The 26,403-nt window shown below is 40.3% G+C and overlaps 1 protein-coding gene across 11 annotated transcripts in view; it reads right to left on the bottom strand.

Moving 5' to 3' along the window:
- eif4g3a (eukaryotic translation initiation factor 4 gamma, 3a) overlaps positions 1-26,403 on the bottom strand; it is a 54,236-nt gene that overhangs the window by 24,020 nt on the left and 3,813 nt on the right. Inside the window, exons 2-10 of one of the 11 annotated variants that reach the window (XM_061041171.1) lie at positions 18,202-18,274; positions 13,640-13,807; positions 11,116-11,208; positions 9,959-9,991; positions 7,696-7,716; positions 4,114-4,293; positions 3,002-3,113; positions 2,721-2,881; positions 1,480-1,605 (exon numbers count right to left, since the gene is read on the bottom strand). In XM_061041171.1, coding sequence (XP_060897154.1) covers positions 1,480-1,605; positions 2,721-2,881; positions 3,002-3,113; positions 4,114-4,293; positions 7,696-7,716; positions 9,959-9,991; positions 11,116-11,208; positions 13,640-13,807; positions 18,202-18,274 — 967 coding nt within the window. Of the gene's footprint in view, positions 1-1,479; positions 1,615-2,720; positions 2,882-3,001; positions 3,132-4,113; positions 4,294-7,695; positions 7,717-9,958; positions 9,992-11,115; positions 11,209-13,639; positions 13,808-18,201; positions 18,275-26,403 lie in introns of all 11 variants that reach the window. The other 10 variants (XM_061041165.1, XM_061041164.1, XM_061041162.1 and 7 more) reach the window with 10 other exon arrangements.

Here is a 26,403-nt window from a genome sequence, read left to right on the forward strand (position 1 = left end):
CTGATTAAACAAAGGTCCAATTGTCTTATTGAAACGGTTTTCATCTTAACTGCTATGACAACGCTGCTGTTTTCTTTAATGCCAGGACTCAGGGCAACACTGAAGTGAATATCTGTACCTGTTCTGTCTTGTCTGGAAATTTCAAATTTTCAAGCAACAATTACAAACCTCCACTCCGGCTCACTGTCTCACTTGCAAATATTTATTTATTGGCAATGTTTCGGTAATAGACCTTCAAGACAAACCTCATCAGACCTGATGCTGAAACATAACCAATCAATGTCATTTTGCAGGTTAGACAGTGCGCAGGAGACAACTGTTAATGGACTCACTCCTCTCCTACACACCTGTCATGTGGAATAGATGTGCTTAGTATTCTTTTTAATTGTCAAGCAACAAAAGAGCAGATTACTTTCTTTTGCATTCAGCAATCTTCCATCAAAACTTCAATTATTGATTATAAGTTTATTTATAAATGTACAGTGAACCTGACAGCGAGGTCGACAACTTTTATCACAAAATAACAAAATCAAAGACCCAGGATATAAAAAATAATACAATTTAAAACAAACAAAATGATAAAAAATAAAGAAACCCTTAAAGGTTAATAATCCATGAAGGGGACAAAACTTAAAGCCCAGAAAGCTAATTATTAAAATAAAAAATTATCCAGTGCATTTTATTTTTGCCCATCAAAGCATGCATGTGCATATTTAAAATAAAATGTTTTAATTGCAATATTTTGCACGCAGGGTCAAGGGGTTGCAGACGGCTGCATGGACACAGTATATGTGAGCGCTCCTCTGTTGTTTGAGATGTGAGAGTTTAAAACCACATCTGATACACCTGCGGTCTAGACAGGAGTCTGAGCCACAATATGTACCGGTACTTGTTTACATATAGGCAATGCACTAGAACAAAAACAAATGTTTTTAAGCACTGAATCGACAGATTATAGAGTTGAGAGGATTCTGTAGAAGGAGCAGGAGAATACAGATGATTTGTGATTTACTGTAAAAAAGACGGCGGGTGAATAGAAACAGCAGTAGAAAGGAAGCAGGTGTAACAAAAGAAAGAGCTGTTAACTAAATAAGCTGTGTAGAAATATTACACTTTAAGTCACTGTAAGGGAGACTGAAGAACTTGGAAGTGGTTTCATAGGAGTGGAAACACTAAACCCCCTTTTCCAACCTCCTACAACAAACCACGATCGACTTTTGATTTTAAAAGTTTATTTTAGTCCTGAGCGATAAACCTCAGGCATGTTTCAGGTTGAAAGGCGTCATCAATTGTTTATGAGCGGGCAAGATGGCTGAATGAATTACCAAAGAGAGGCATCGTCCTGCAGGAGGGATTACAGCCCAAGCCCCTACAGAGCAACATGAGACGCCTTTCCTCTCCTGCAGTCTAATCAGCTGCTCTTAATGCTACACCGGCTCAACGGTAACTACTGCAGGTGAGTGTGTCAGAGAGCGGTACCTGTGGGGGTGTGGGGGTAGAGGAGGGCCGGCCGATGGGAGGCGTTGAATTCCTGCTCCCTGAACCTCCCGCCATGATCTCCTCTGTGATGTCCCGGCCGCCCTGATTGGGGTCACGGATACGGATCTGGGAGGACAATGACACAAAAAAACAGACCTAACTAAAGCAGCAGAGTCTCGGAGCGGCAGACCAAATGTTTTACATGTTTATAACCAGGGTCTTTATACTTCTTTATTAAGATGATGTTATCTGATACATAGAAAGAGAACAGCAGCAGCAGCAGACTCCATCAAAGTGTCAGTACACAGACTCATAACAATTGTTTTTGGAGGTGCATTTTTTAATTTTGATCATAAAGTACAATACCTGCGGATAAATACACATGCTTTGTACTAGTGTGTCTTTTATTTTTGTGTCTTTTTTTTTTCATTTATGGAATTTATCCAAAGATTTAAATGTACAAGGCTTGAAATTGTTATAGTGAAGTAATAATGAGACGACTAGTATTATAATCACATTAGTTAGTTAAAGAATGAGCAGGATAAAAAAGCGTTATAAGCCTGATCATTTCTCTGTCAGAAGTCTGGAGGTTTAACGTCAGTATTACCCTTCTTTTTCTGTTTCCTGCAGGGCTTTGTGAAGGAAACTGACTCTCTACACACCGATACAACTTCTTACACTTCTTCAATCTGACACTAAATCCTTAAAATAATTCCACAAACACCAAAAACATTTTAAAAAATGGTTGAAAAAGTTAAAATGGATTTGGTTTATCTCACCATCAGGAGTAACTTGAATACCAAACTGGTCAAACTCCAGCCGTAGATTTGACTTTTTTTACTCTGTGATATCATCGAAAAGGGAAAAGCGGCTACTTAATGAACTTTGAGGGGGGGAATGTTTTGACAGCTGCTGTTTCAAAGGTCAAAGCTGAACTTTGTAAAGATCAACTTTCAAGACAGTGTGGATGAGAGGTGCTGAGAAAAAACTGGAAACGTGTACATTTCTGTTGACAAGAGATAATCATGAGATCTGAGGGGCTTTGCTGGGAGACTGTTTTGAAAAGAAAGAGTTTTTAAAGTAAACTATTGTTCTACGATCTTATTCTTAATCCTAAGTAAAGATTCAGAATTCTTAACCCCCTAAATGAAAGGTGCAGAGAATCAGAAACAATCACACAGCTGTACTTAAAACTATTGAGTGTCAGATGCTGCAAAAAAAGGAACTCCTAAGATACTCACTGGTTTTTTCTCTCGCTTGGCTGGTGGAGGTTGCTGTGGTGTAGGCACTATGATGGGGGGTGAGGGGGGGTACACAGCCTGTCCTGGATAGTAGGGGGGACCAGCTGTGGGGACGGGAGCGGGGACAGAGGGTGAGACAGGCGGGTGGTACCTGAGGGGATCTGAGTGAGAAGAGAAACATAGATTACTTCAACAGTCACACAAAGGCGATGTGTGATTTCAGGTAACATGGTACAGAATGTGAGAGCACGTTCATGGTATGTTTTGATTTAAGTACTCACGATACGGGGAAGGGTACTCCCCCGGCCCAGGACCAGGATAGAAGGTGCCGGACCCTGGAGGCTGGACTGAATACTGCTGAGGAGGTCCCACGTAGGGCGTACTGTGTCGATACTGAAAGAAAAGAGGACACTTAACACGTTTTTAATTTGTAACCAAATCAAACCTGTAGAAATGTCATTTTTTAAAACAGCACACTTTATAATGGAGGATGTTTTGTGTTTCTCTTGTGAGCGTTCTGATTTTTTCTTGAGAGTTTCTGGATAAGCCCTCTATCAAATTCTGTCTAGACCAAAGATATTCACTTTATCCAACCAGCACCAGCTGCAAAAACACTCTACAAAGAGTAGTTTGCTTTGTAGTTATTCAGCACAACAACAACATAATCGCACAACAATTTGCAGAAACTAATGTGAAATCCTCTTCTCTGTTTTGTTTAATTACAGACAAACAACAATGCTAAACGATGAATTATAACCTTAACTGGTATTTGTGCACATTTTGACATCAGTTATGATGTAATTTTGCAGTGTCAAGCAGTTCAGACATTTAAAATGAACATATCTGAATGATCAATCTCAAATCAACCTGATGGTTTTGAAGAATTTTAATTTCTTTGCATTTTATACCCAGCTAAAAACTAAAGAAATACTCCACCAAATATTGATTTCTACCTAAATTAAAACGTCATCATTCAGATGTTTGAAAATGAATTTGAACTTGTTTTCGTTGTTTTTCATTCATTTTTGCAGTCTGACTGCAAAAACTTTTTTATTTTATTCAAACACAAACCAATAATTAGTAGAACCAGAGATACGCATATTGTTGTACTCTCCCTTCATTTTTCCAGAGCTGTATGTTATGTCATAATGCTGCCAAAAGCTGCAGTCTGGGCTTTTTGTTAGAAAAAGAATAAATTATCTCAGTTGTGCAGATTTTATTTAAAATCTATTTTTTACAGGGTGATGCAAAAAAATGAGTTCCCTCAGCAGTTGGAGTCAGAAAATCCATTTAAGTAGAGTCAATATCTGCTCTGACAATGATGCATTTTGTAGAACTACACGAGGTCTAAACTTAAACAAATCAATAACCCAGTTTAGAGTGTCGCTGTTACCTGTGGGATGTAGTACTGTGCAGCCTGTGGGGAAGGGAAAGGCATGGGTGCCATGGCCATCATGATTGGTTGGTTAGTTGGGTACACGGCCGCCGTGGGGTTCTGCGAGCCGGGCCGTAAAGAGGGTGTGTTTGTGGGGATGGTGGGCCTCGCGGTCTGCATCTGAGTTCTCTGGAAAAACTGAAAGCAACAAAAAAAAAAAAAAAAAAAAAAATGAGAGAAACAGAGCAACTCATTTCAGCATGCTGCAACACTTTACCTAGAACACAAACAAGCGCTGTTTCTCAGATGTCTTCACCATTTGGCCTGCACATTTCTCACAGTGAGACAGGCCTGCTTTTTATCAGCAGCTTGGAAAGAAATCTCCCATCATTGCTGCAGGCCATTAGATTAAAAGGACTCGGAGAAATGAAGGGCAGAATTAGATTCAGGCTGACATGCACATTTTTATAATTCTGCTCTATAATCAACACATAATTTCCTCTTTGAGTTGCTTTAATAAATACTTCTGAAGTTTTGTATTGTAATCGGTAAACAACATTATGAATCAGATGAATGACATGAACAAAATAGTGAGCGCCACTCTCTGTTTAGACACGTTAAATATTTCCTCTTACAATCATCTAATCAACTAAACAGACAACTCAAAAGTAGAATTAAAGATTTCACACCGAGATCAAAGAAAGCCCGAGCACATAGCAGTAAACGGTGCATCACAGCGTGACATCTGTCTTCAATCATTCAGACGTTCACAATACACCATGTGTTCATCATTAACACCTTCCCAAGGTTCCCTTTGTGAAGGTTTTCAGGGAGGCAAATGAAAACAGATAGTTGAAGGGATGTAATCATTTCCAATGAGTTTGAAAAAAAGTCTCACTGACTGAATGGAGCCTGGCTGCACACTGTGTGTGTGTGTGTGTGTGTTGTCGTCAGGAGATCTTTGTGGTATCTTGACCTGAATTTTTCTAAACACCATGGCAACTCATAGTTTAGAGGGAAGAGGGTATGCTTCTTTTTTAAAAAAAATGTCAGGGAAAGCTGATTTCTCTTGAATTTATTATTCTTTGGCTGGTTTTTGAGTTGTCTCTAAATTAAAGCTTTGTTTGCTTTCCTTTCAATACTAAAGTTCATTGAATTGTAATTGTTTATCTTGAGTCATGAGAATGAAACTGCATTTTCTTTTATTAATATCCTGACCATAAAATACAAGATATGAAACTAACTGATGTTTGAAAAAGAGGATGTCCAACACTCATACACACACTGCTTATTGAAGACAGGATATGATGCTTTTAATGTATTTATTTAATCATTTATCAGTTATTCTTCCTTTTTATCTTCATTTTGTTTTTAGAACTTGTGATGTGATGTCGTCTCCCTCTTCATCATTATGTTGTTATTGTTCTCATCTTGTTGACTTTTTAGCTTGTATTTAATTTTCCTTAATCCCTTTGCTTTGTAGCTTTAACTGCGTTTTGAGTCCTTCCTGTTGTATCGGTCTCATTTCCTGTCATTTACCTTTATATTATCTTTGTCCTGACTGTTGATGTCGGTTCTGTTGTTGTCCTGAGTTTTTCTTTGCTTTGTCCGTCAACGCACTTTGTAAACATTTGTTTTTAAAGGTGCTATATGAATAAAGTTATTGTTATTATTATCTTAAATGATAAGTTCTTAAAGTGGAGTCTTGGGATCCTCAGTTGTCCTTAAAACAGTCAAGTGTCTGCCAACCATTTGATTATTTTTCCAAATATTTCTTGCACTGGTAGCAATGTATAGTCCAGTATCAGCTTCTCATTTTCTGACAAGCCTTAAAAAAGAGAAGAAAAAAAGATGGATCTACCGTGTATATTTGGCATCCAATGAAATGCTTTGTTGACTTCTTAAGTCCCTCCATGCTGACACTCAGAACCTACGAGCTGACTGGCATGTATTGGTTTTCAATTCATTTGTGTTTCAACGTTGTCCCAGACGCCACTGTTGGCTTCAATAAACGCCAAACAATATCCACAACCAGTCCCTTTTCAGCTCACTGTTTTTAACGAAACACCCAGATGGCAGATTCAAATCAAAACGTCACTGGCCTTCAAATGAGTTTCATATATTTCCATCTCTAAGTGCATTTTTAATTAAAATAATAACTTTCTGTTATTAAACTTCTAAAGGAAGTGAAGATGTGAGAAAGGAAATTCTGTCAACTGGAGTTCATATGTCAAATTTATGTCAATGAAGGGGTCGTCGATGAGAGAAGAACCACAGGTGAAGGAGGGTTCTGACAGAGGGGTTTAAGTTTTGACATCTTTTGACATCTCGTTTATTTTATATTATTGATAACAATAAAATTATCGAGGTTCTTGATTGATTGATTTATTGAGTGATAGAACTTAATGGTCAGACGTGGTCTGAAATTTGTCTGGCATCACAGCTGCTCCATTTGCGACATAAAAATTAAGACAAGCTTTGACTTCTCTTTATAAACTGTTAATACATTTATAAGGATATTGGAGTGTCTGTTATATATATAAGGCAGACCTTAGTGAGTCCTGACTGACAAACACAGATCTGATTACTGCAGGAAACTTTAAGAGGAAGAGCCAAAGTGAACATTTCATCACTCTTTCATCATTCTTTTGTTTCTAATTTCCTTTTTATTTGTAATATTACGACCAGCCTGCCTGCACTTAAAACAAACTGCACCAGACTCCACAGCTGTAAAAAATAAAAAAAAACTCTTGGGTCAGCTAAATGTCTTCATATACTTCTTTTTGTGCCTGAGCTGCTAGGCCAGCGCTACAGTTGTACTGATTGTGTGGTACACTGCATGGCTCTTTGGAGTCTGGTAAGGGTTTTATACTGAACAGGGGCTTGTAGAAAGACCACTACCAACAGCTGTGACCGACTTTCAAACAACCAGGGGGGACTCACGCTGGGAATATCCCAGCACAGTGTCAGTGTGCCCCAGTGAAGGAGAGCAGGATAAACAATGCTATAAAAGTGTCTAAAAATACCCAGGAGGGAAATCACCTTTAACGTAATAAATCAGGTTCAGTGGCTTTATTGTAAATGGCCGTGTGGAGGTCTGGGAAACGACCAGGAAACTGTTTACTACAGCTACAGTCTCAGTGAAAATCGCTGACAAAGCGAGAAACATGAGTGGACAGACAAAACAACATCTGAAATATAAAACTGTACTTAAAAACACACCGACTTCATTTGGAAATCCACAAAAAGACATTCAATAATTCCAACAGATGAACACTTTCTTATCACATGAATAAAACAGGACACTTAAAACACTTAACTTAAAGAGGAAAGTACTCTCATTCCACATGCGGTTCATTAAATTGTGCAAGCTCGACTAGAGATGATTAATGAATGAAAAGCTACGAGATTATGAACTACAAAGTCCATTAATGATCCTCTACAATAAAAGACAGGACAGAGGGACAAGATGATGATGCAAACGCTCTCTTCAGAGCACGGTGAAGATGAGGGGGAGTGCAGGGTTATACATCTAAGGTTTTAGGATTTAGGGACGATCCCCCATCATGCCATGCAGGTCTGCAGAGAGGTGAATGTTACCTGGATGGGCCTGAATCCTCCCTTGAGTATTGAAAGCAGGAAAGAGAGAAAAGCCAATGGGAGACTGGACTCGAGAGAGAGACTGAAGCCTCAATACAAAATCATACAGATAATCTTTCACAAATATGCAACAAGGTGGGAATTCCTTTCGACCAGACTGATTACCTGTCCAACACGTCTCTGATGTAAGAATAAAATAATAGAAAAGAACTTCAGAACAAGGTTTGGTTTGGATCATAAAGCGGACAGCTGAGGGGCTGACACGTCGCTGCATGCAGACCTGAGCCAGGCCAGGTTAACTTACGGTATTTTGCCTGTCATAAAAAGTGTGCTCATATTATGACATGATTTTTTGATTCTGTGGCCTTTCCACTATTTATAGCCAACCAAGAGGACACACTCGAGTGTAAAACTCAGATTAATCGAGTTAGTTACACAGTGAACCGCTCTCTGGAGGATGGAACAACAGTTGTTTGTTTTTGTGGTCAATGTAACTTCTGCTATTTTGACCTTAAAGTTCAAACACTGATACATGAACAAGAGCAGTGTTTCAAAGCTTTCTTTAAAAGGCAGTTAGAAGGATAAATGGAGGAAAACAAAGAATAAATAAAGATGATCCTTGTTTGACGACTGACTTATGTTTTAGCCAAATTAATTCTTTTTTTTTTATCTCTTTGCCGCCTTTACTGTGAATCGAGTGCGTTTCAGGGGGACAATGGCTGTTTTCTCTAATGGTATAAAAGGCCTTCTGTTCTGCTTCATCTGCTTCCCAACTCCACTTCCGTGGTGGCACAAGAGATCCCAGCGCCAGTTTGTGACAGCCAGAGCATGCACTTATGTGTGTGTTTGTGTACACAGGACACCAAAGTCTGCAAACACACCCAACACACTTTGACACGGTGCTATTAATAGTCTGTTCAAGATTTGTCCAAACAGAAGCTTCCAGAGGGTGAAGATGTCGGATGACAAGTTGCACAGACTGAATCTTGAGGACTTTTTTTGGTGTGAATGACACATCGGTGTTGAAAGGCGACGGCTACATGATCCATTACAATGTTCGTCAACAAGCAGAAGGATAACAGGAAGTCATATGGGCTGAATTTCAGCACCCAGACTCCCTGCATTCACAAGGTTTACACAAACAGCGTAATAAATACTTCACTGCCAGACATGAACACTCACATTGACATGCCCTTCATAGTTTGATGTCAACTAACTTACAAGAACCAGAGTGAGTCTATTTAAGAATTTAAGAAAATATGCTTGCATGCTTGATCAGTGCCATAAAACGTTCGGCTAGAAACCTCTGGTAGAAACGTTGTGATCTAAGAACGGTTTTTGTTGCATTGAGTAAATGTGCAATATCTTCTTTTTCTTGTAGCTGTTTCTGGATTGCCCTGCAGCTACATGCTGCATGTATAACTACAGTTCTTTATACACAATATATCCTTCAAAGTTAGCTGGATTTGTTCTTTGTCTTCTACACTCAGGTAAATTATACTTCTGTCTCAACAATTAAGGAGATACATTTGATTATCTCTACTATATAATCAAACCACACATGGAACAAACAACTAATATCCACTCCCAATATCCAGTTTGTTAGGCAAACATCCAGTCAAATAAGGAAGACTGAAAGTCATTGCCTTGGATCCTATAACAGTACTACTGGAGCATTGAAGTATCCTGCAGCAGTAACCAGCACTGTAGGCACAAAATACCTCATTAAACATAACATAAACAGGGGCACCGGTAGCCTAGTGGTTACGTGTGCCCCATGTACGGAGGCTGTATTCCTCGAAGCGGGTGGAACCATAACAAAAACAAATCTAAATCATTAGGACATAAGGATTCATACTGAGCAAGAAACAGTTACTTTTTCTGCTTAGTGGCCAAACTGCGGGCACCCACAAGCCTTTATCTAAACCTGATGAAAGATAATCAAATACTCATTCAATTCCTTGAAAGAACTAAGAAAGATCTCACATTTAAAATTAACTTGAATAGGGCAACTCGTTGGGAAACAGCTCTGTGCACCCAGCTGGATATTTTAAATAAAAGCAGCATGCTAAGAAAAATTCTTGGATAATTAAAACCTCTTTCACTGTCGGCTTTCAAAATCGGAGACTTTTTTAAGGAACAGCTGACGCCCCACAAACAGTCCTTTTGCCAGCAGGTACCAGCAAACTGCTTTGATGATGATGACGAGAGAGAGAGGGAGAGAGAGAGGGAGCAGGAGGGACGTTCAGCGGGGGTAAATTACCTGATGGTGGGTTGGTCGAGGGCCCGTAGCAAACTGGCGGGGGAGGGAGGAGAGGTCCAGCAAGGAGATTTGAAGCAGTGATGGCAAAGCAGGGGAGAAGAAAAGAGCAGAAGAGAGACACGGAGATAAGACGAGCGATGAAGGTAGATGCTTGAAAAATCAACAAAGCTTTTAAAGACACATGGCACACAATGCAGCTCTCAGCCACGGGTCAAAATGTGCATCTGTGTATCAGACGTATGATGAGTTAACTGTAGCAGGGAATATGATATGATCACTTTTTGTAAAGCCCGTTAAAAAAAAAAACACTTGAACAACAACAATAAAAGACACAAAGCAAGCCATAAACATGACAAGGTTATCAGTGAGGTATGTTAGTACACCTAAAAACAACAAGATTAACATACAAGATACAAATTAAGATATATTTGTTTATAGATTTAATTAACATACAAATTAAGATATGTTTGTTTGTGTGCACGTATATGCGTACATGCTGATTAAAGTCTGGGTTTGTTCCTTTGAACATGGGCGCTGGGCAGACACCAGGTCAGATGAATTAATAATGCTTATTAGCCGTGTTTGAACAGAGACTACAGGTGAAGTTAATATGATATTTGGGATATATCTCTTTCATTCATGTATTTATTTATTTAGATTCTCATTATCCTAAGCAAAGGAAGCCACTACTCTCCTTCCACACTTGGCTGAACAATTTGAAGCTGTCCATTGATGTTTCAACGAGATATCTAGGTGGCTTATTCAAATGTACATGCCTTTAGCTTCAGGAGATTTCCCCTTTCGATAATTTCTCCTTTCTTTCCCCAGAGCACTCGCGTCATTTAGAGCTGATGTGTGCTCTTACTCTAATACGCAGAGGAAACTGTATCGAGACATCACTTCACCAGGGGAACCACTAGGGATATATCTACACCCCATGGATACTGAGAAAGGAATACATTTTATAACACTGCTCAATATGTTATATCCTATCACGGGATTCGACAAAACATTTCTGAATACCCTGACCAGTTGAATCTGCTTTGAGCTGATTGGCTGCTAAGCAGGGCTAATATTTTCAATAATAGTGAACACAGTAAACCACTGGAAAACTGTTTTGGAGGCAAGTGTGCTGTAAATAGCAGAGGGTAACTCACCGGGCGACTTTGTTGCTGTGCATTCATTGCCTGCGTCTGTGCGGAATACACTAAAGGGGCGGAGCCAGCATTTTGTCCTGGGTTGTAGGGAGACTGTAAGAGGAAGAAATAAAAAAGACGGACAGAGAAGAAGAGAGTTCATTACATAAAGACCAGAAACTGCTGCAATCAATCACCAGTTATTTAATTAAGACATTCAAAGACAAACTGCATAACAATACAATAGACATCAACTTACTCTGGATGCTGCTAGGAGAAAACGTTTAGGATTAGGGTTTAGGTACTGCGCAAAGATAATTAGTATCCTCAAGGACAGTAAATCCTGTATTTCTTATTCTTCATCTCCCGTGCAGTGGAGCCTGACAGAGGTGGGTTTAAGCAGATCTGCTTACTCTGCTTCCAGCTGCTTCTGGTTTGGCTGTGATAATTTAAGTTAGAGCTGGCTGATGGCGCTATCTATAGAAGGCTTGTGAGAGACGAGAGCTGCTTCGGGGCGAGGCAGCGGGCCAGCAGGCCGTAGCGGTGAAGAGGAAGAACCAGATTCCTCGTAAGCAGAGTCACATACTTTCAGAGAGGCTGAGTCACAGAGGAAACATGATTCTGTTAGAGAGCAGCGAGGAAGCGGGGATGACAGCATCACAACAGCAGCGGACTCACCGCCCGACAGTGAAGTTTTCTTCATGATTGAGAGTATTAAGTAGATTAAGCCATCGGACTGCATTTATGTAGGATTGATCTTAGTAAAACTGTGTCACCAGAGGTTGTAACTAAACCTCAGTTTACACATGAGTAAGTCTTCGTCACATCATGCTCAGCTCTATTTGTCAGCCGGATTACATAAAAACTACTGGCCGGATTTTCATGAAATTAGATGCAACGGTGAAACATGGGTCAAGAAAGAACAAAGTACATTTTTGGATCAGGATCAGGGCCGGACTCCAGAAGAAACAGAAGTCCTTTCTATATAATCACGCACATGTTGTAGTAATTGACTTTTGCTCAAAATCACACTGTAAGTTAAAATGCTTTTAGCTTCTCTGCTGCATTCACATTTTAACACTTTGAAACATACATTCAAACTTCACACATTGTACCTGATGGTCAATTTAAAACTATGATTGCAAACTACTCTGCCCTTATATGTAAATGTGTTTTTTTTTTTTTAAATGTAATGTTGCAATTCTTTTGCAGTTATTCTGTGTGCTGAACTCCGGACATCACTGAAGATTAGGGCACGCACTCAATGATTCCTTGAGATTCGAATAAAGGTTGAATAAATTAATGAATAAATGTTTGATCATTCTGATAGTACACACGATTTTTCACCTTTTTACTCCTCTTTTAATTTAAATATTTCCCACTTGTACTTTTTACCAGAGCCATGACTCTGAGCACATGTGTCTTACCATGACTGACAAAGATTTACAACATAATTAATTGTTGTCAGCTGAGACCTCACATGTCAAGCTCCAACATGAAAGAGAAAAAACAAACCTACACACTCTAAAGTAGATTGAGCACATGATCATCTATCATGACCTCATGGTGACATAACTTTGGCAGTTGACATACTGTCATGGGATTTCTGTGGGTTCATTTAGACATGTTGTTGTTCTACTTCAGTCCAACATTTTGCAGCTGAACAGAAGCTCTGGAAAAAAAAAAGAGCTCTTGCATCCTCATGTTGTACATCCTGATACTATCTCTCTCTTTACATTCCTTGATCGTGGTTTGCTCCACAGCCTCACAGAAACAATGCTCTGTGTTTAAACCTATGTTCTCTCACTGATCATTTAGGATTGTTCCAGGTGTTCTACTTTCCTACCATAGTCCTCAAGTCTCATACTTCTCAATATATGTCCTTATCGTAAGCCGTGCAATAAATCTTAGATCCGCAACCAAGCCAGGATATACGGTTAAGCTCCATTTTGCCTGATGCATGCTGGGACATGCCCCCTCCTGACCCTCATCAGGATTAAACAAACACAGTATACATAATATAGTAGATGCATATCTGGTTGAGAGACTTTTCAAATAGAATTATGAAACAGTTTGAATCAAATGTACATTTGAATTCATTGAACATTACAGTCATTCAAACATGACTCAAAGATGAATCAGAAAAGAGAAAGTAAACAAGTAAAAGGAGTGACGTAAGAACCGAGGAATATTACAGGTTAGGAACAGGCGACATGAGCAGATTTTATGTTTGCAATAAGCATATAAAATATTATTTTATGTATTTATTTAAATTAGGTAATCAAATTTATTAAAGGTAAAATCAAGCTCTCTTGGGTGTTAGGTATAACACAATACATTTTATTTAAATATATGTCAAACATTTCATTGAAACATGTAAACAAAATGATCTCTATGTGTTATTGTGATAAGATCTCATTGTGAAATGCTTTAGTGTTGAACTGTCGCCCAGCCCTAACACAAGTGGTACAAAGCATGCAGACAGATGGACAGATCAAACATGAATACGCAGAGAGGATGACGGCGGACACAGTGACAAACTCACCCCTCCGCCTGTCTCCCAGCCCTTAGGGTAGCGATATGGGGAAGCTGTGGGTAATGATACCTGAGAAAGCGTTGGGGGGTGAGCATGACCGGGCGGTGTGCCCGCCAAGCCAGGATGTCCCTTTGTGATGTCGTGAGCAGTGTAAGGAGGGCCAGCATGCCTGGGTACCTGCATCACATAAAAACAGAGAGGTGAGTTGGACACACGGTTAAGATTTATATGTCAGACTTGTGTGCACACACAGACACATACACACAGACACACACTAGAAGGGAACAGTGGTGGCAGGATTCTACAGGTCACAGGGGAATGTAAATTAAGCGCTCAAGCTGTAGGATTAGCCCCTGAATGTGTGTAGAGCTGAAGACCTGGACTGTGCATGGGTGTTGAAGCCTGATGGGGTTAGCTCAGACCGACTCTGGCCTCTTCTGCTGGGTCCAACTCTGCTGTGCAACGATGTCTACATGTCATATGGCAAAACTAGGTCAAGTAATCATGTTTCTCATCGTGCTCTTCTGAGACGGATAGGGTGCACCTAGTAAAATAGATACAACTCACTCTGAGTCACGCTAAACAGACGTGGTAAATATGGGCCAATGCACGGTTTGGGAAATGCCAGCCGAGGCGGCAGCCAGCAGGAGAATGGATGCAATTTGACTCAGCTTAGTCTGTGGTGTGGCAGGATGGGCCTTGGCTGCAGCAGCAGTGGGGCTGGCACCACTGAGGGTGCTGCTTGCTGCTGCAGCAGGCCTGACACAGCAGGACGAGAGCAGGAGAAATGGACCCTTTGCAGTCCTGCCTCTGCAACCCCTCTGTTACTACCTCCAAAGATGGTACAGAGAGGGGATCGCTTCATCCCACAAATACGTCGCCGCGACAGTCATAATGAAGGCAAAAAGCCACAGAGATGTAAATATTGCACCTTGAAACGTCAGTCTAAATAGTGCTATACTTACATTCAGAAATGCACACACACAGAGCTGTTGCGCCTTGCCGTCCACACCGTTTTAAACTAATCAAGTTCTGACGCTGTTACTACCTCTGATGCCTGCACAACGGTGGAACAAGGCCAAAATTTAGGTAATGTTGTTTAATTTTATCTAAAACGAGAGCCTAAATGAGAGGTTGTTTTCGAAAAGTTATGTGAGGAAATCAAACCCAAACAGCGAAGTGCTAGCAAAGAGTGTAACGTAAATCAAAGCTAGAAAAATAATCAATCAATGTTTTCCCATCACATTTGCTTTTTGATACAAAGTTGAAAAAAAATACAAGTAAAAAACACCAAAGGGAGAAATTTCATGTGAAAAAACCTGACGCTCAGGAGGTTAATAAGAGTCTAATTTCAGTGCACTGAGCCAAGCCATTCAATGAAGGCAACTACCGGTTTATCACATCCATCCAGAGCTCAACAACACATGTAGCTCTTAAGAACAAAATTAATTTAACATTCTCAAGTTAAGGAATTAGAATCAGTTTCAGGAATGAAAAATTGTATCAGAATGCCTTTACTGGAAATGCCTGACATTTCTCCTGGGACTCTTTTTCCCTCTCTACACAACCCAGCCATTAAGGCTTTTACAGCGTTGTATGCACAGCTAACATATCCAAATTTCATTACATATAAATCTAGCATCGTCTACAGGCAGCAATCTGTACCGCCTCTATACTAACTATCCCCGCTGCATCTTTCCATATCCTCTGTGTGGCCCACTTCCCTCAGATGACCTGGGATAAAACAACTAATCTAGCTGCTGTTGCCAGGGGAGGAGCCTGCGCAGCTTCAGGCGAGTGACTGATTCTGAGGACATACAGAGTGATGGGGTGGGGGAGGGGAGGCTATATAGGAGCTTTACATGAGGCGAGGGGATTGAAACAGAGTGTAAAGACCCTCGTATCCAGCACACGGAACAAGTGTTTCAAGCTGTGTGCATGGTGTATTTCCACAAGTGTCGTCATTGTTGCCTTGGAAGAAATTTCAGAGCTAGAAAATCTTGTAAAAACTGACGGTGATGCCAGCACTGTAGTTTTGCTGTGGATACACAGTGTTGGAGCTGTGCAGTCTTATCTTCAAATACACAAAGACTTTTATTGTGCAACGAGCTGCTGTCTAGTGTACCTCCACTTTTCAGGAGTTTTATCACCACTGGAAAACATCCTCTTTGTGCTGTCAAATAAACAAAGCTGTGATTTTCTCTTTTGTGTGCCGCTATGCTTGTTAATGCTCAAGATTAAAAAAATAAAAACATATGAGACAACAATTGACCGCTCTAATGTAAGCTTTACAGCACTGAAGATGTCTCAGCCGAAGTTCATAGAAAAATCCATAAAATGTACAGTGAATAAGAAAATCTATATTCTCTCCTCATGACTCCTGCAGTAAACATTATTTTACAAGATGTATCACAATGGATATAGAGATATCTACGCCTTTAACGGTAGGATCATTACTAATTGGTATCTTCAAAGGCTACAAAGGCCTCTAACAAACCGCTGCCCTCCAGGTAATTGTACATTCTGCTAATCAGAGTAGATCAGTGCAGTAGAGCAAATCGGAGTCCTCAATATGTAACGCTGTACAGCCGAACGCCCACTGCAGTCAGATGGCCACCACAACGGGTGGCATGTCAGGCCAGTATCCTCAGACGAGAGCAGAGGTGCCATGCCAGGTTTGTTTTTGTCTTGGGGGAGAAAGGGTGCGGCAGGTCACTGAGGACAAAACCATTACTAACACCCCTGGGTTCATCCAACGACAGCAAATGAAACATGTCTACCTGAAGCCCCCCTAACTCACATGACGGTGCCCCCAGCAGGTTGAAATAAAACAACATGAATCATGTGAGTGTTATTATAAAGGATCTGGTGCAGGAAATGTTAATTAACTCCTGAAGGAGAGAGTGAATGGCAGAGGTCCCCTGAGGTGATGAATCTCCACAGCAGACCTCTCATGGTCAGATCGCAGCGTTGTGGCTTAACAAGCAGGCTTTCATCTTTTTGCAGTAAAAAAAAAAACCCTCAAACGCATGTTTACTGTGCCTATAAAGAGACGCTGTACAGATTTGTTTACACTCTAAAAAAAAAAAAGAAGCATTTCTTAAAGCCAAAAAAAACCTCATTACATGCACAAATATAAAATAAAGAATTTGAGGGGTGAGTGGTTTTATAGGTACTACAAACCGTTATGGCCAATTTGAGAAGAAAATACACTCATTTCCGAGTTTCCTAGAAACACTTGAGGGGGTGACATTTTTATAAAGGGTTATATGCTTAGAAATAATACAGAAATAGCTGTTGCACTCCAGAGGACACATACCACAAGAGGCTGTATTTAGCATTGTAGCATAAAGCTCACATCATAATCAGAGCGTTATTATAGGTATGTTTCAATAAATGAGTTTGAATGCACATTTTTAAAAACTGTGAGCTGTATGGAAACTGTTAGATCTTGTAAAGCTTTTCCAACATGGCAAAAAAATGATTTACACCCACTGAAGGTCTTTAATACTTTTTTTGCTAAAAGTAATGGATGTGCTTCAGTTGATCTCGAAAAGCATGTGATTAATAAGTCATGATATAGCAAACTGATATTTACATGCCAGATCACACTAATGATCAGCTGACAATTGCTGCATGCATAAGAATCATTGCATTCACGTTTCTCCTCGTCCAGTCGGCAAATAAACAATTCAAACTTGTGCAATAGAAACTCATTGTTGAGGACATCTCTGCATTCTTCTCCTGTACATGGTTGCAATCTCTTCTTCTTCTACTGTGTTGGATGGTTAATTACTTGAAATGTATTTATTTTGAAAATCAGGGCTAATACCGCTACAAACGTTTCAAAATAAATCAGCCGACTGCCAATTCTGATATCGTATTTTTCCATCACTTCAAAAAAAAAAAAAAAAAAAAATTGTTGCCATTTTTCTAATGACATACAAGATAGGATGCATTTTAAATTGTTGTTTGTAATCCCTCTTCTTGAATTATCACTTGAGCGTGTCTCACAAATTGCAAGTCGCTTATCTTACCCAGAGACGGTGTGAGACTCCCACACTGGTTGACCATGAAAGAAAATCAGTTTGTCCAAGACATGACCTCCTCCGGCCCAATAAGAAAAACACCTATCTGAATCAGCAGATAGGTTTACTAAACCAGCATTAGGTGCCAACATCGATATTGGAAAATACCAAAGTTCAACTGAATCATCGGTGCTACACCGTCTATTCTGCAAACTTCAGACAAAATGAACCTTAGAGGTGGGCCAAGTTCATTTCTCTATGAAAACAAGACGTATAATTATGTATACATTTATATACATATTTAAACCTTGAATCGAGGTCAGAAAATAGAATATTTTTACATAAGGGCACATTAGTTTAAATTAAACCAGATGTACTTAATAATCTGGCAACTGGATGTCCTATATTATGGTATGTAATTCAAACTGTGCTTCAGAAATGTTTGTGTTTATTCTGTATCTATAGTGTGCATTTTCTATACATGCACTGCAGCAAACAGGTGGAGATGTCTGTCAGAGGGGCAGTGTGCACACAGTGACTCACGCTGTATACTGCAGTAACTCCAGGCTGTGTGGGGAAGATCCTCTCGTCCAGTGATTGCTGAACCCGTGGGATTCTGGAGAGACGTGCATTAAGGTAAACTAAACACAAACACAGAGCAGCAACCTTTTCATGCTGAATAAGATAAAAGCAGCAGGTAGCAGTTATTAATGTAGGAGACACAGCTCAGTCTAAATCTGGCTGATTAAACGTCGTAATGGGACTTGATTTAGTGTTTCAATTCCTGTCAGCAAACTCTGACATAACTGTACTGAAATGACTTCCATTCTGCGCTTCCATGATTTTATGCAACACATTCAGCTGCTTCACATCCAAAGGGTTTTCCTCTAACCCCCAAAGCTCGCATAGTTGGATTTCAAGGATCCCCCAGCCGCCGCACCCCCCCTCCCTCCCCCCCCCCGAAATGCCCCATCTCTAAAAGTACACTATGTACCTTCAGCCTTTTTGCAAGTGTTAAAGGGAAAAGCTGAAATGGATTTCTGGACCACTTCAGGCAAGGGCACCAACAGAGCAGAGGATCATACAACTATAAAAAGGAACGAGGAAGATACAAAATCTCTTTGCTCATGCTAAAGGTGAAAAAAAAAAAAAAGTCTTCTCACAATATTTGTAAAAAGCTTAGACACCCCAGGCTTTATAAAAACTGTTGGCACAGACAGCAGAGCAGAAGATATCTTTCTGTAAGGCTTTAGACAATACTAGAATAATGAGACTCACTCTGGAGACAACATAAAAGAAGAAAGAAAAAAAACAAACGAGGGAACGCGTGATCGCTACATGAAAGAGGGAAGCCCTGTGGTTAGTAACCTGCTCAGGCAGTTGTCTGTGACATACAGGCTCACACACTGATGGTCACATGGTTTATGGGAAGCCCAACGTCTGGCTCTCTTCCTCTCAGCCAGATCACGCCTCCTTTTTCCCTTGAGGGCCGGGATGTACAAGAAAAGAAGCATTTAGTACAACTTGTTGTCAAACCACGGTGGGTTAAAGTTGTTCCGGTTAAACTCAAAAGCGGGATGAAAGCTTGCACAAAAGAGAGATATCAGTGCACATTTTCAACTGACTATCTCGGAAGAAATTCACTGTGGCTCTGTTGTCTACATGAAAGGGACCACAAATAGTTGTGTTAAAAAAAAAAAAAAAAAGGGGAGAAAGAAGCGGGTTTGAGTAACAGATTGCTGGTTTGGATAATAATGGTAGAAGGTGTCAGTAAAGCCTGTGTTGCATGTTTTTTCTCTCCGAAATGATCCGACCATCTTAAAAGCAAGTTCTTCTTGCCGTGTAAAGTGACCCCTAAAGCCTTTCTTCTTTAATGCTGCTTATGCCCGCAGGGGACCGTCATCTCTCTTGGCCCCCTGCCAGCATCGCTACTCAACAAAACAAGGGGGAGTGAGGGAGATAAGGAAAGAAAAGATTCATTTAACACAAAAAATAGCGCTGTGATTGAAAAGGGAGAAGCACAGCAGGAAGCATAATCTGTTTTATTGTCGGGGAGTTCGGAAAAACAACACGCCCACCCTCCCACAGTATACATGCACACAGACATTAGGAGTAATTAGAGGCACACACACAAACCGAAACTTCAAGGCAGGTGAGGGGAGGAACTATTAAACTGTGCGGGGGCAGAACAGTGTTATAGATTTGTATAATTGGTTATGATTAGGGACGTGACAACACCACCATTTTAAACTTAGATTTTGAACTAGTAAAAATAAAACTACATCGAGAGCTCTTTCAATACTACAGCAACAGAAATAGAAGTTCGATGCACCCAATGTTGGATTATATTTCATGTATTTAAACAAAAGTTGCAAGCAACTCCTGCACAGTGTCTACACTGCACAATTAGTGTATGTTGCCAAATGGGTTTTACACAGTGCTCTCTCTTGGTTGCAGCAGCTTTGGGTTGAAAATATGAGAAAGGATCTGAAGTTTTTTTATTCAGTACTTGTCAATACTTTTGATTGACATTTCCTCACAGAGACAGGAAATGTTGGGGAGAGAGAGCAGGGGACGACATGCAGCAAAGGGCCGAGGTCGGAATTCGAAACCCACAGCCGCTGCAACGAGGATCACAGCCTCTGTGAATGGGGCGTGCAACATAATCACTAGGCTATCGACGCTCCTGATTGTCTCCATTTTTTTAAACATGGGGTGGTAGTGTATCAAAAATGTTGACAACTGGGGCGCCGGTAGCCTAGTTGTTTGGCCGTGCGTCACATCTACAGAGGCTATAGTTCTCCAAGCAGGTCTAATCAGTTTAGTTCTATCATTTTTCAGTGGTTCTTTAGGGCTTTTCTGTGGTGCACAAATCCAAGGCAACAAAACGCTACATTGGTGAGAAAATGATAAGTTCAGCTGCAAATATTCCTTGACCCAGTTTTGTCGGGTGACTTACAGACTGATACAGGAGGGGAGTGGAGGGGAAGGGGAGGTTATCCAACAGAGAGTAACAGAGAGGCAACTTGATCTGTCTGCTCTACATGACCACTGGTCAGCGGGGGCCAAACTGTGTGAGGGACTGTAAACATAAGGAAAAGCTGCGATATGTGCACAGGTGGAATCAGGCCTGAGCATGACCAAGCCATAGGTGTAATTCCAATTCAAAGTCGACTGTATCAAGGGCAGGAGAGCTACTATCGGGATAAAAGAGAAATTAAAAACGTGAAATTATTTCAATGATTTAGAAAAGTGTTGGATAACAGGAGTTTTAAAATCCTAACTGACTCAATCAATCGAGTTGCGACAAGCATGTAACTGATACCATACATAACTTGTTTCAATCGTGCACACACTGAGATTTGAAAGTGACTGAGAATGCGGTCTTACAGGGAAGCAGATGTAAACACAACATGGATGTATGCAGTGTAACAACTAATGTTGGTAATACTTTGCTATGAGGAAAAAAAGATAAGCTTAACGAGCCTGGATGAGAAATATTTGGTCAACACTTTTCAGCTCCAATAGGAGGTGAGATTTTAACTGTCGGTTTTATTATCTGTCAACAGTTTGCCTTAAGGACTATGATATTTACAGTTGCTTAGAAATGCAGTCAGCTGCTCCATCTCCTTATAGACTTCTGTGTCATTGGATATTGTGGAGATATAATTATCAAGATATTAAAGCATAAACATCAAACCTGTAAGAGTGTAAGAAAGGTCACAAAATAAATCTGTAAACACCTCAAATGACAAGATGATCTTGGCAAACATCAGTACTGACCAAACTTTTCCTCTGCTTCAAACCGCCCTAAACCCAACATGCAGTTTAGTCTCTCTGAAGTCCAGCGCCTGTGGTCATCGTAGATTTGTGTTATACCACAAGCTAGCAGGAATTCTCTTTGAACATCTGTGCCACATTGCCTTTAGCAAGCTTTTTATACCACATTATTCATTGATGAACAAAAATCTATCCAAAGAAACATTTAATTTCTGACAACCTGTGGTAAAATTTCACTTTGATATAAAAGATTCTTCAATCTTTTGGCTACAATCTCTGTATAGATTTGATATGCATGGGGTTGTATTAGTCTCTTACTTATTTTTTGTAGTTACAAGATTAGCTCCTGATGATAATATTCCATTGCTCTGATTAAAAGCTTTAACAAATACTCACATCCAGGGTCCTAAATTAACAACCGCCAAGCAACAAATGCAGGTATATTTTCCCTTTGGCGAGTACATTTCAGGGCTATCTGCCACATGGCGAGTAACGGTTTGTACAATAGTTGTCATGTACCAGTAAGCAGAATTTAAAGCGTGTTTGGTGTAGCTGCAGCTTTATTCTCCAGCTCCTCCGTCTGCAGGTCAGAGTGTCATGGGGGCGCACGACCACACCAACATACACTGATGCACACACACACACAGGGACAACAACCACCACCACCACATGCTAGTGTCCTTTAGCGTAACAAATATGTGATCCGTACAGACTATTCTTTTTTTTGACTTTTCTGTATATGAAGCAAAAAAACCGATTTATTATTTTGGCCTGTTAAAAGATTCTTCCTCTGTGATTTTTTTCATCTACCCACCTCCTTGGCCGGTGAGTCAAAAAGTTAATTTTGCACCCTACTCACATCCATAACCAGGTGACCAGGGGACACTCAGCAAACTAATGTCCTCCTGAGGGTTAGGGTAAACTCACATACATGTCTCCTTCATATAGAGGGCAAAGTCAGCAGATGGGTGCAGTCCCTCTTCAATTGAGCCCTACCGCGTGTATCAGGCTCAAGCATGAAGTGGCTGCTGCACTAATTAGACATTATTCATTAGAGTTCTATTAATTTTCTGCTTGAGCAGAGAGGGCAAGCACAATGTCAACGTAAAGACTTAGAGCAGGGATATAACTCCGGGGAATAGCAGTGTCAGTGTGTGGCTGAAAAATTACCTGCTGCCACATCCCACTGCACAGTATTAAACCAACAGAGTGATTCTTATTTGACCTCCATGAGGACTAAGTAGAAACACAGTGCAGCTGACATCAGGTCAACAATTAGTTTTCAAATTGCTTTTTAAATTAAAACAATTATTTGGATTTATACTATCTGCTATGCTTTCCCTCATACTTTTTCTGGACACAGAGCAAGGAGGATGTGGGTACAGGGCACAATCCGTAGTAGACGGATAGTCGGGAATTTAATATCTTGTGTTTTCAAAAGAGCGCCGTTGACATCAACAGCGCCTTTCTGAAAAATTGAAACATTTTCAACAAGTAGTGCTCGGAGCGGCATCCGCCTGCTGCTGCAAACGCTCTGTCCTCATTGAAAACATTTTTTAAAAAGACACCGCAGTCAGAAAATAACACTAGGTGAACACAGGGCCTTATGGAGGATTGAGGGTACATGATCCCCAATTAGCTACACTTTCAGTATGTAAGCTACTCGACCTCAGCAGACATCTGATGACAGCAGCCATAGTTCTCTTATGACTTTGTGAGCACGACAAACAGCTCCCATTGCACACAGGGTCCATATCGCTGAAACAAGGCAAGGCTGCCATGTAGTTTATAGTTGATACGGTTCTAAATCAAGGCTGCCACCACAGCCTAAGACAACTGCTCAATTATTTATGTCTAAAGGGATCATAAAGTAGCTTCAGACACTCCTCCTTGACCTCTGACCCCACAGTGACCCATTAGCCTTAATAAGAAGGGAAAAGCCGCTGCGGCTCCTGCTTCATCATTAGCTTACAGTAAATCCACTAATGTGCTGAGTGTGTGCGAGGGAGTGAAATGCAGGAGGAAACACCACCTTACAGTTAGCAGGGGTGTGATCAGGAGACTGAATCAGCTCAATAAACTGTTACCTGCTATTCATGATTAAATGAATAGCCCCGAATGAATCACAAGAAATATCCAAGAATAAGAGGAGGGAAAGGGTCAGCAAGGCTTTTTTTTTTTTTTAGCTGCATTGGCTTTTCTGAAGACATATAAAACCTCATTTACATGACTGCACTGTAATGAAATAACAACTAACCACAGCCAAAATTCTTATGTCACCTAAAATATGTCATATGCCATGTCTCCTTGAATGACTCAACAGGCTACCTGGAAATCTCAGTGCAGTGTGTTCAGAGTGGAGGCGCAGGAAGTGAGAGGAGACACAGCCCAGATGGTGCAGACACAAACCCTCCTTCTCCCTGCTGGCCCACTGTCCACTCTAACACACACACATATAAACACACACACTCACGCTGTTGGATAAAAACAGAGAGCATAGAGCTCTCCCTGCCTGCTGCTGAGGCGGCTTTTTTTCACTACAGTATTAACGATGGGTGGCAGGTTCAACTCGCAGAAAGAAAAGAATAATAATAATTTCAACATACAATTTTTTTTTTAATCAAGGAAACAGATAGTCATTATGCAATTCTTCATGACAATGTAAAAACTTAAAATAATATGTCTGGGGGGTAAATAAAATAGATTTTTAACTGATTTGTGAATAATATCTCAAAATTTTCTTTCACTTTTTGGTAAATCCACATCCAAGTTGCCCCTCTCTTTGGATTCGATCACTAAATTATGAAGACGGAGAGGATCCATCCGTTATTATTGAAACCCCAACCCTTCCGAGAGTACTGTCTAAATGACGTCTTTCTTTGTGTGTTTGTTTAAATGTTTGTTTGGGTCCACATTAGCTTCAGCATGAACTAGAAGCTAGTCTTCATGTTATCCACAGTTACACTGTTTTACACATTCACATTGTATCTCAAAACACACAAACATTACACAGCATACAGTGCACCTACAGTGACTAAAAGATGACATTTTTAGATTAAGCTCAAATGTGTGAGAAAGCAGCACTATACTGGATCACCATGTGGTGCTGCAGAGATGACCTGATCTAAAAACATTTTACTCCTGAGGTAAGAATTAAACTACTTTCACTTTGATTTTACACTGAAGACAACTCGTGAATCCAATAGTAATCATTCTCTGGAAACACAGTTGCAATATGATCTTATTCCAAATATTGCCCAGGCTAAGTGAAGATAATTTTGTTTCAAGCCTGAGAAAAATACACATGGCCTGAAGAGTGAGGGCTGTTAAGGTCAAGTCTGCTTGTGCCAGACCAAAACATGGCATGCTGTAAAACCCTTCACAATAAGTCTACAGTATTTCTACAGGTTGTTTGAGGACAAACATTTGAGTAGCTATAGCACTGCACTATAGTCTGTTTACTGAGCATCTGTAAAATGCTGCCAAACTGTGTCAAGACATGAGAAAATACTTCCCGTTATGTACTCAGAACCCATAGTGGAAACAGCCTTGTCTCCTATTTTTGCAATGGCAGCGAGCTATCTGTGTTAAAACTTTAGAAACACCTACTTGAAAAAATATTAATTAGTTCGACGGAAATGCATAATGACTTGTGCTATTGAACTGTGTGAGTCAGACGCAGATGATAAATTCTATGAGCCAAATTGCACCGACCAAGAAATGAAGAAATTGCCTGTGGGACCTTATAGAGGGAGTAGAAACTCAAGCCAGCAGTCAGAAGCAGCTGCCAGGAATACATCACCAGCAGGTTACTGGTTTATGTTGAACACATAGGTACCACTGAACTTAGCCAGCAGTCTGAACCATGAAACTCACCCAGCTGAAAGGAGAAAACACTCGCCAGGATCATTTAGGCAAGAGAAGCCAACAGTGAACAAACAAACAGCAAGCAATAACTCATCTACAGTATGAAATGTTTGCTTTTCAGATTCAATTTGGCATAAAAGAGCCTGTTTAAACAGAGGACTGAAATAACCATCCAACACAAGAAACACAAGGGAACAGCAACAACTGACCGATATGGTTGCTCATCTTGCCTCGCATAGCTTTGTGATTTGCTTATATTAAATGCTATATTTGACTTGTACATTTATCTAAGAAGAAATTCTTGTCCGACACAAACACTTAAACACTAACAGCAAAAAATGAAGCATTACTTGCTAACAATTTGAATATTCTCAACTCCACGGTCGACCTTACAGAATCATGTGTGGGTGGGATACATCTCCCAACACGAGTTCACTGTAAGATACAGGAAGAACAGCTGAAAGAGGTGAGGCCAAAATCAGAAATTCTTTGCTTTCCAACATTTTCTGGGTGTATTATTGACAGCAAATAAGTGACTTCATTCGAGATGGAGAATATAAGGCATCCACAATGATGTGTAAATGTCATTTTTTGCATATTGCACTGGAGGAGCACCAACAGTGTGCAGTAATGTCTTCTTCCAACAGGCCACTCCCTCTCAGGGAAGAACAGTTCTGCTGGCTCATAACAACTCAGCAGTTTATTTATAACATCCCACAGTGAGTATGCTCAGGAGAATATCTTCTCATGCGGGCAACACACACCTGTCCTGTAAATAAATACAGGACTGCTGTGCTGTGTGAACGTCCAGCTGGGTACATACATGCATCACATGGTTACTTATTTCATAGCTTGTGATGGCTGTGACTGCTCGTCTTTCTTGCAGGGTACAGTGAAGATCCCTGCTTTTATTGTGAAATGGTGGCCTTTTTTTTCTCCACACAAATACATTGGGACAATGAAGTGTGAAAAAAAATTGCAAAGTTGGTGTGAGCGACACAATAAAAGGGATGAGCCTCTTCAAAGAGAAAGTACTGTAGCATGAAAGCTGAGGGGGAAGCTGATGGAGATGGGCAGAGGGAAAAATGGGGGAGAAGC

The sequence above is a fragment of the Labrus mixtus genome, chromosome 7 (genome assembly GCF_963584025.1).
Source record: "Labrus mixtus chromosome 7, fLabMix1.1, whole genome shotgun sequence".
Lineage (NCBI taxonomy): Eukaryota > Metazoa > Chordata > Actinopteri > Labriformes > Labridae > Labrus > Labrus mixtus.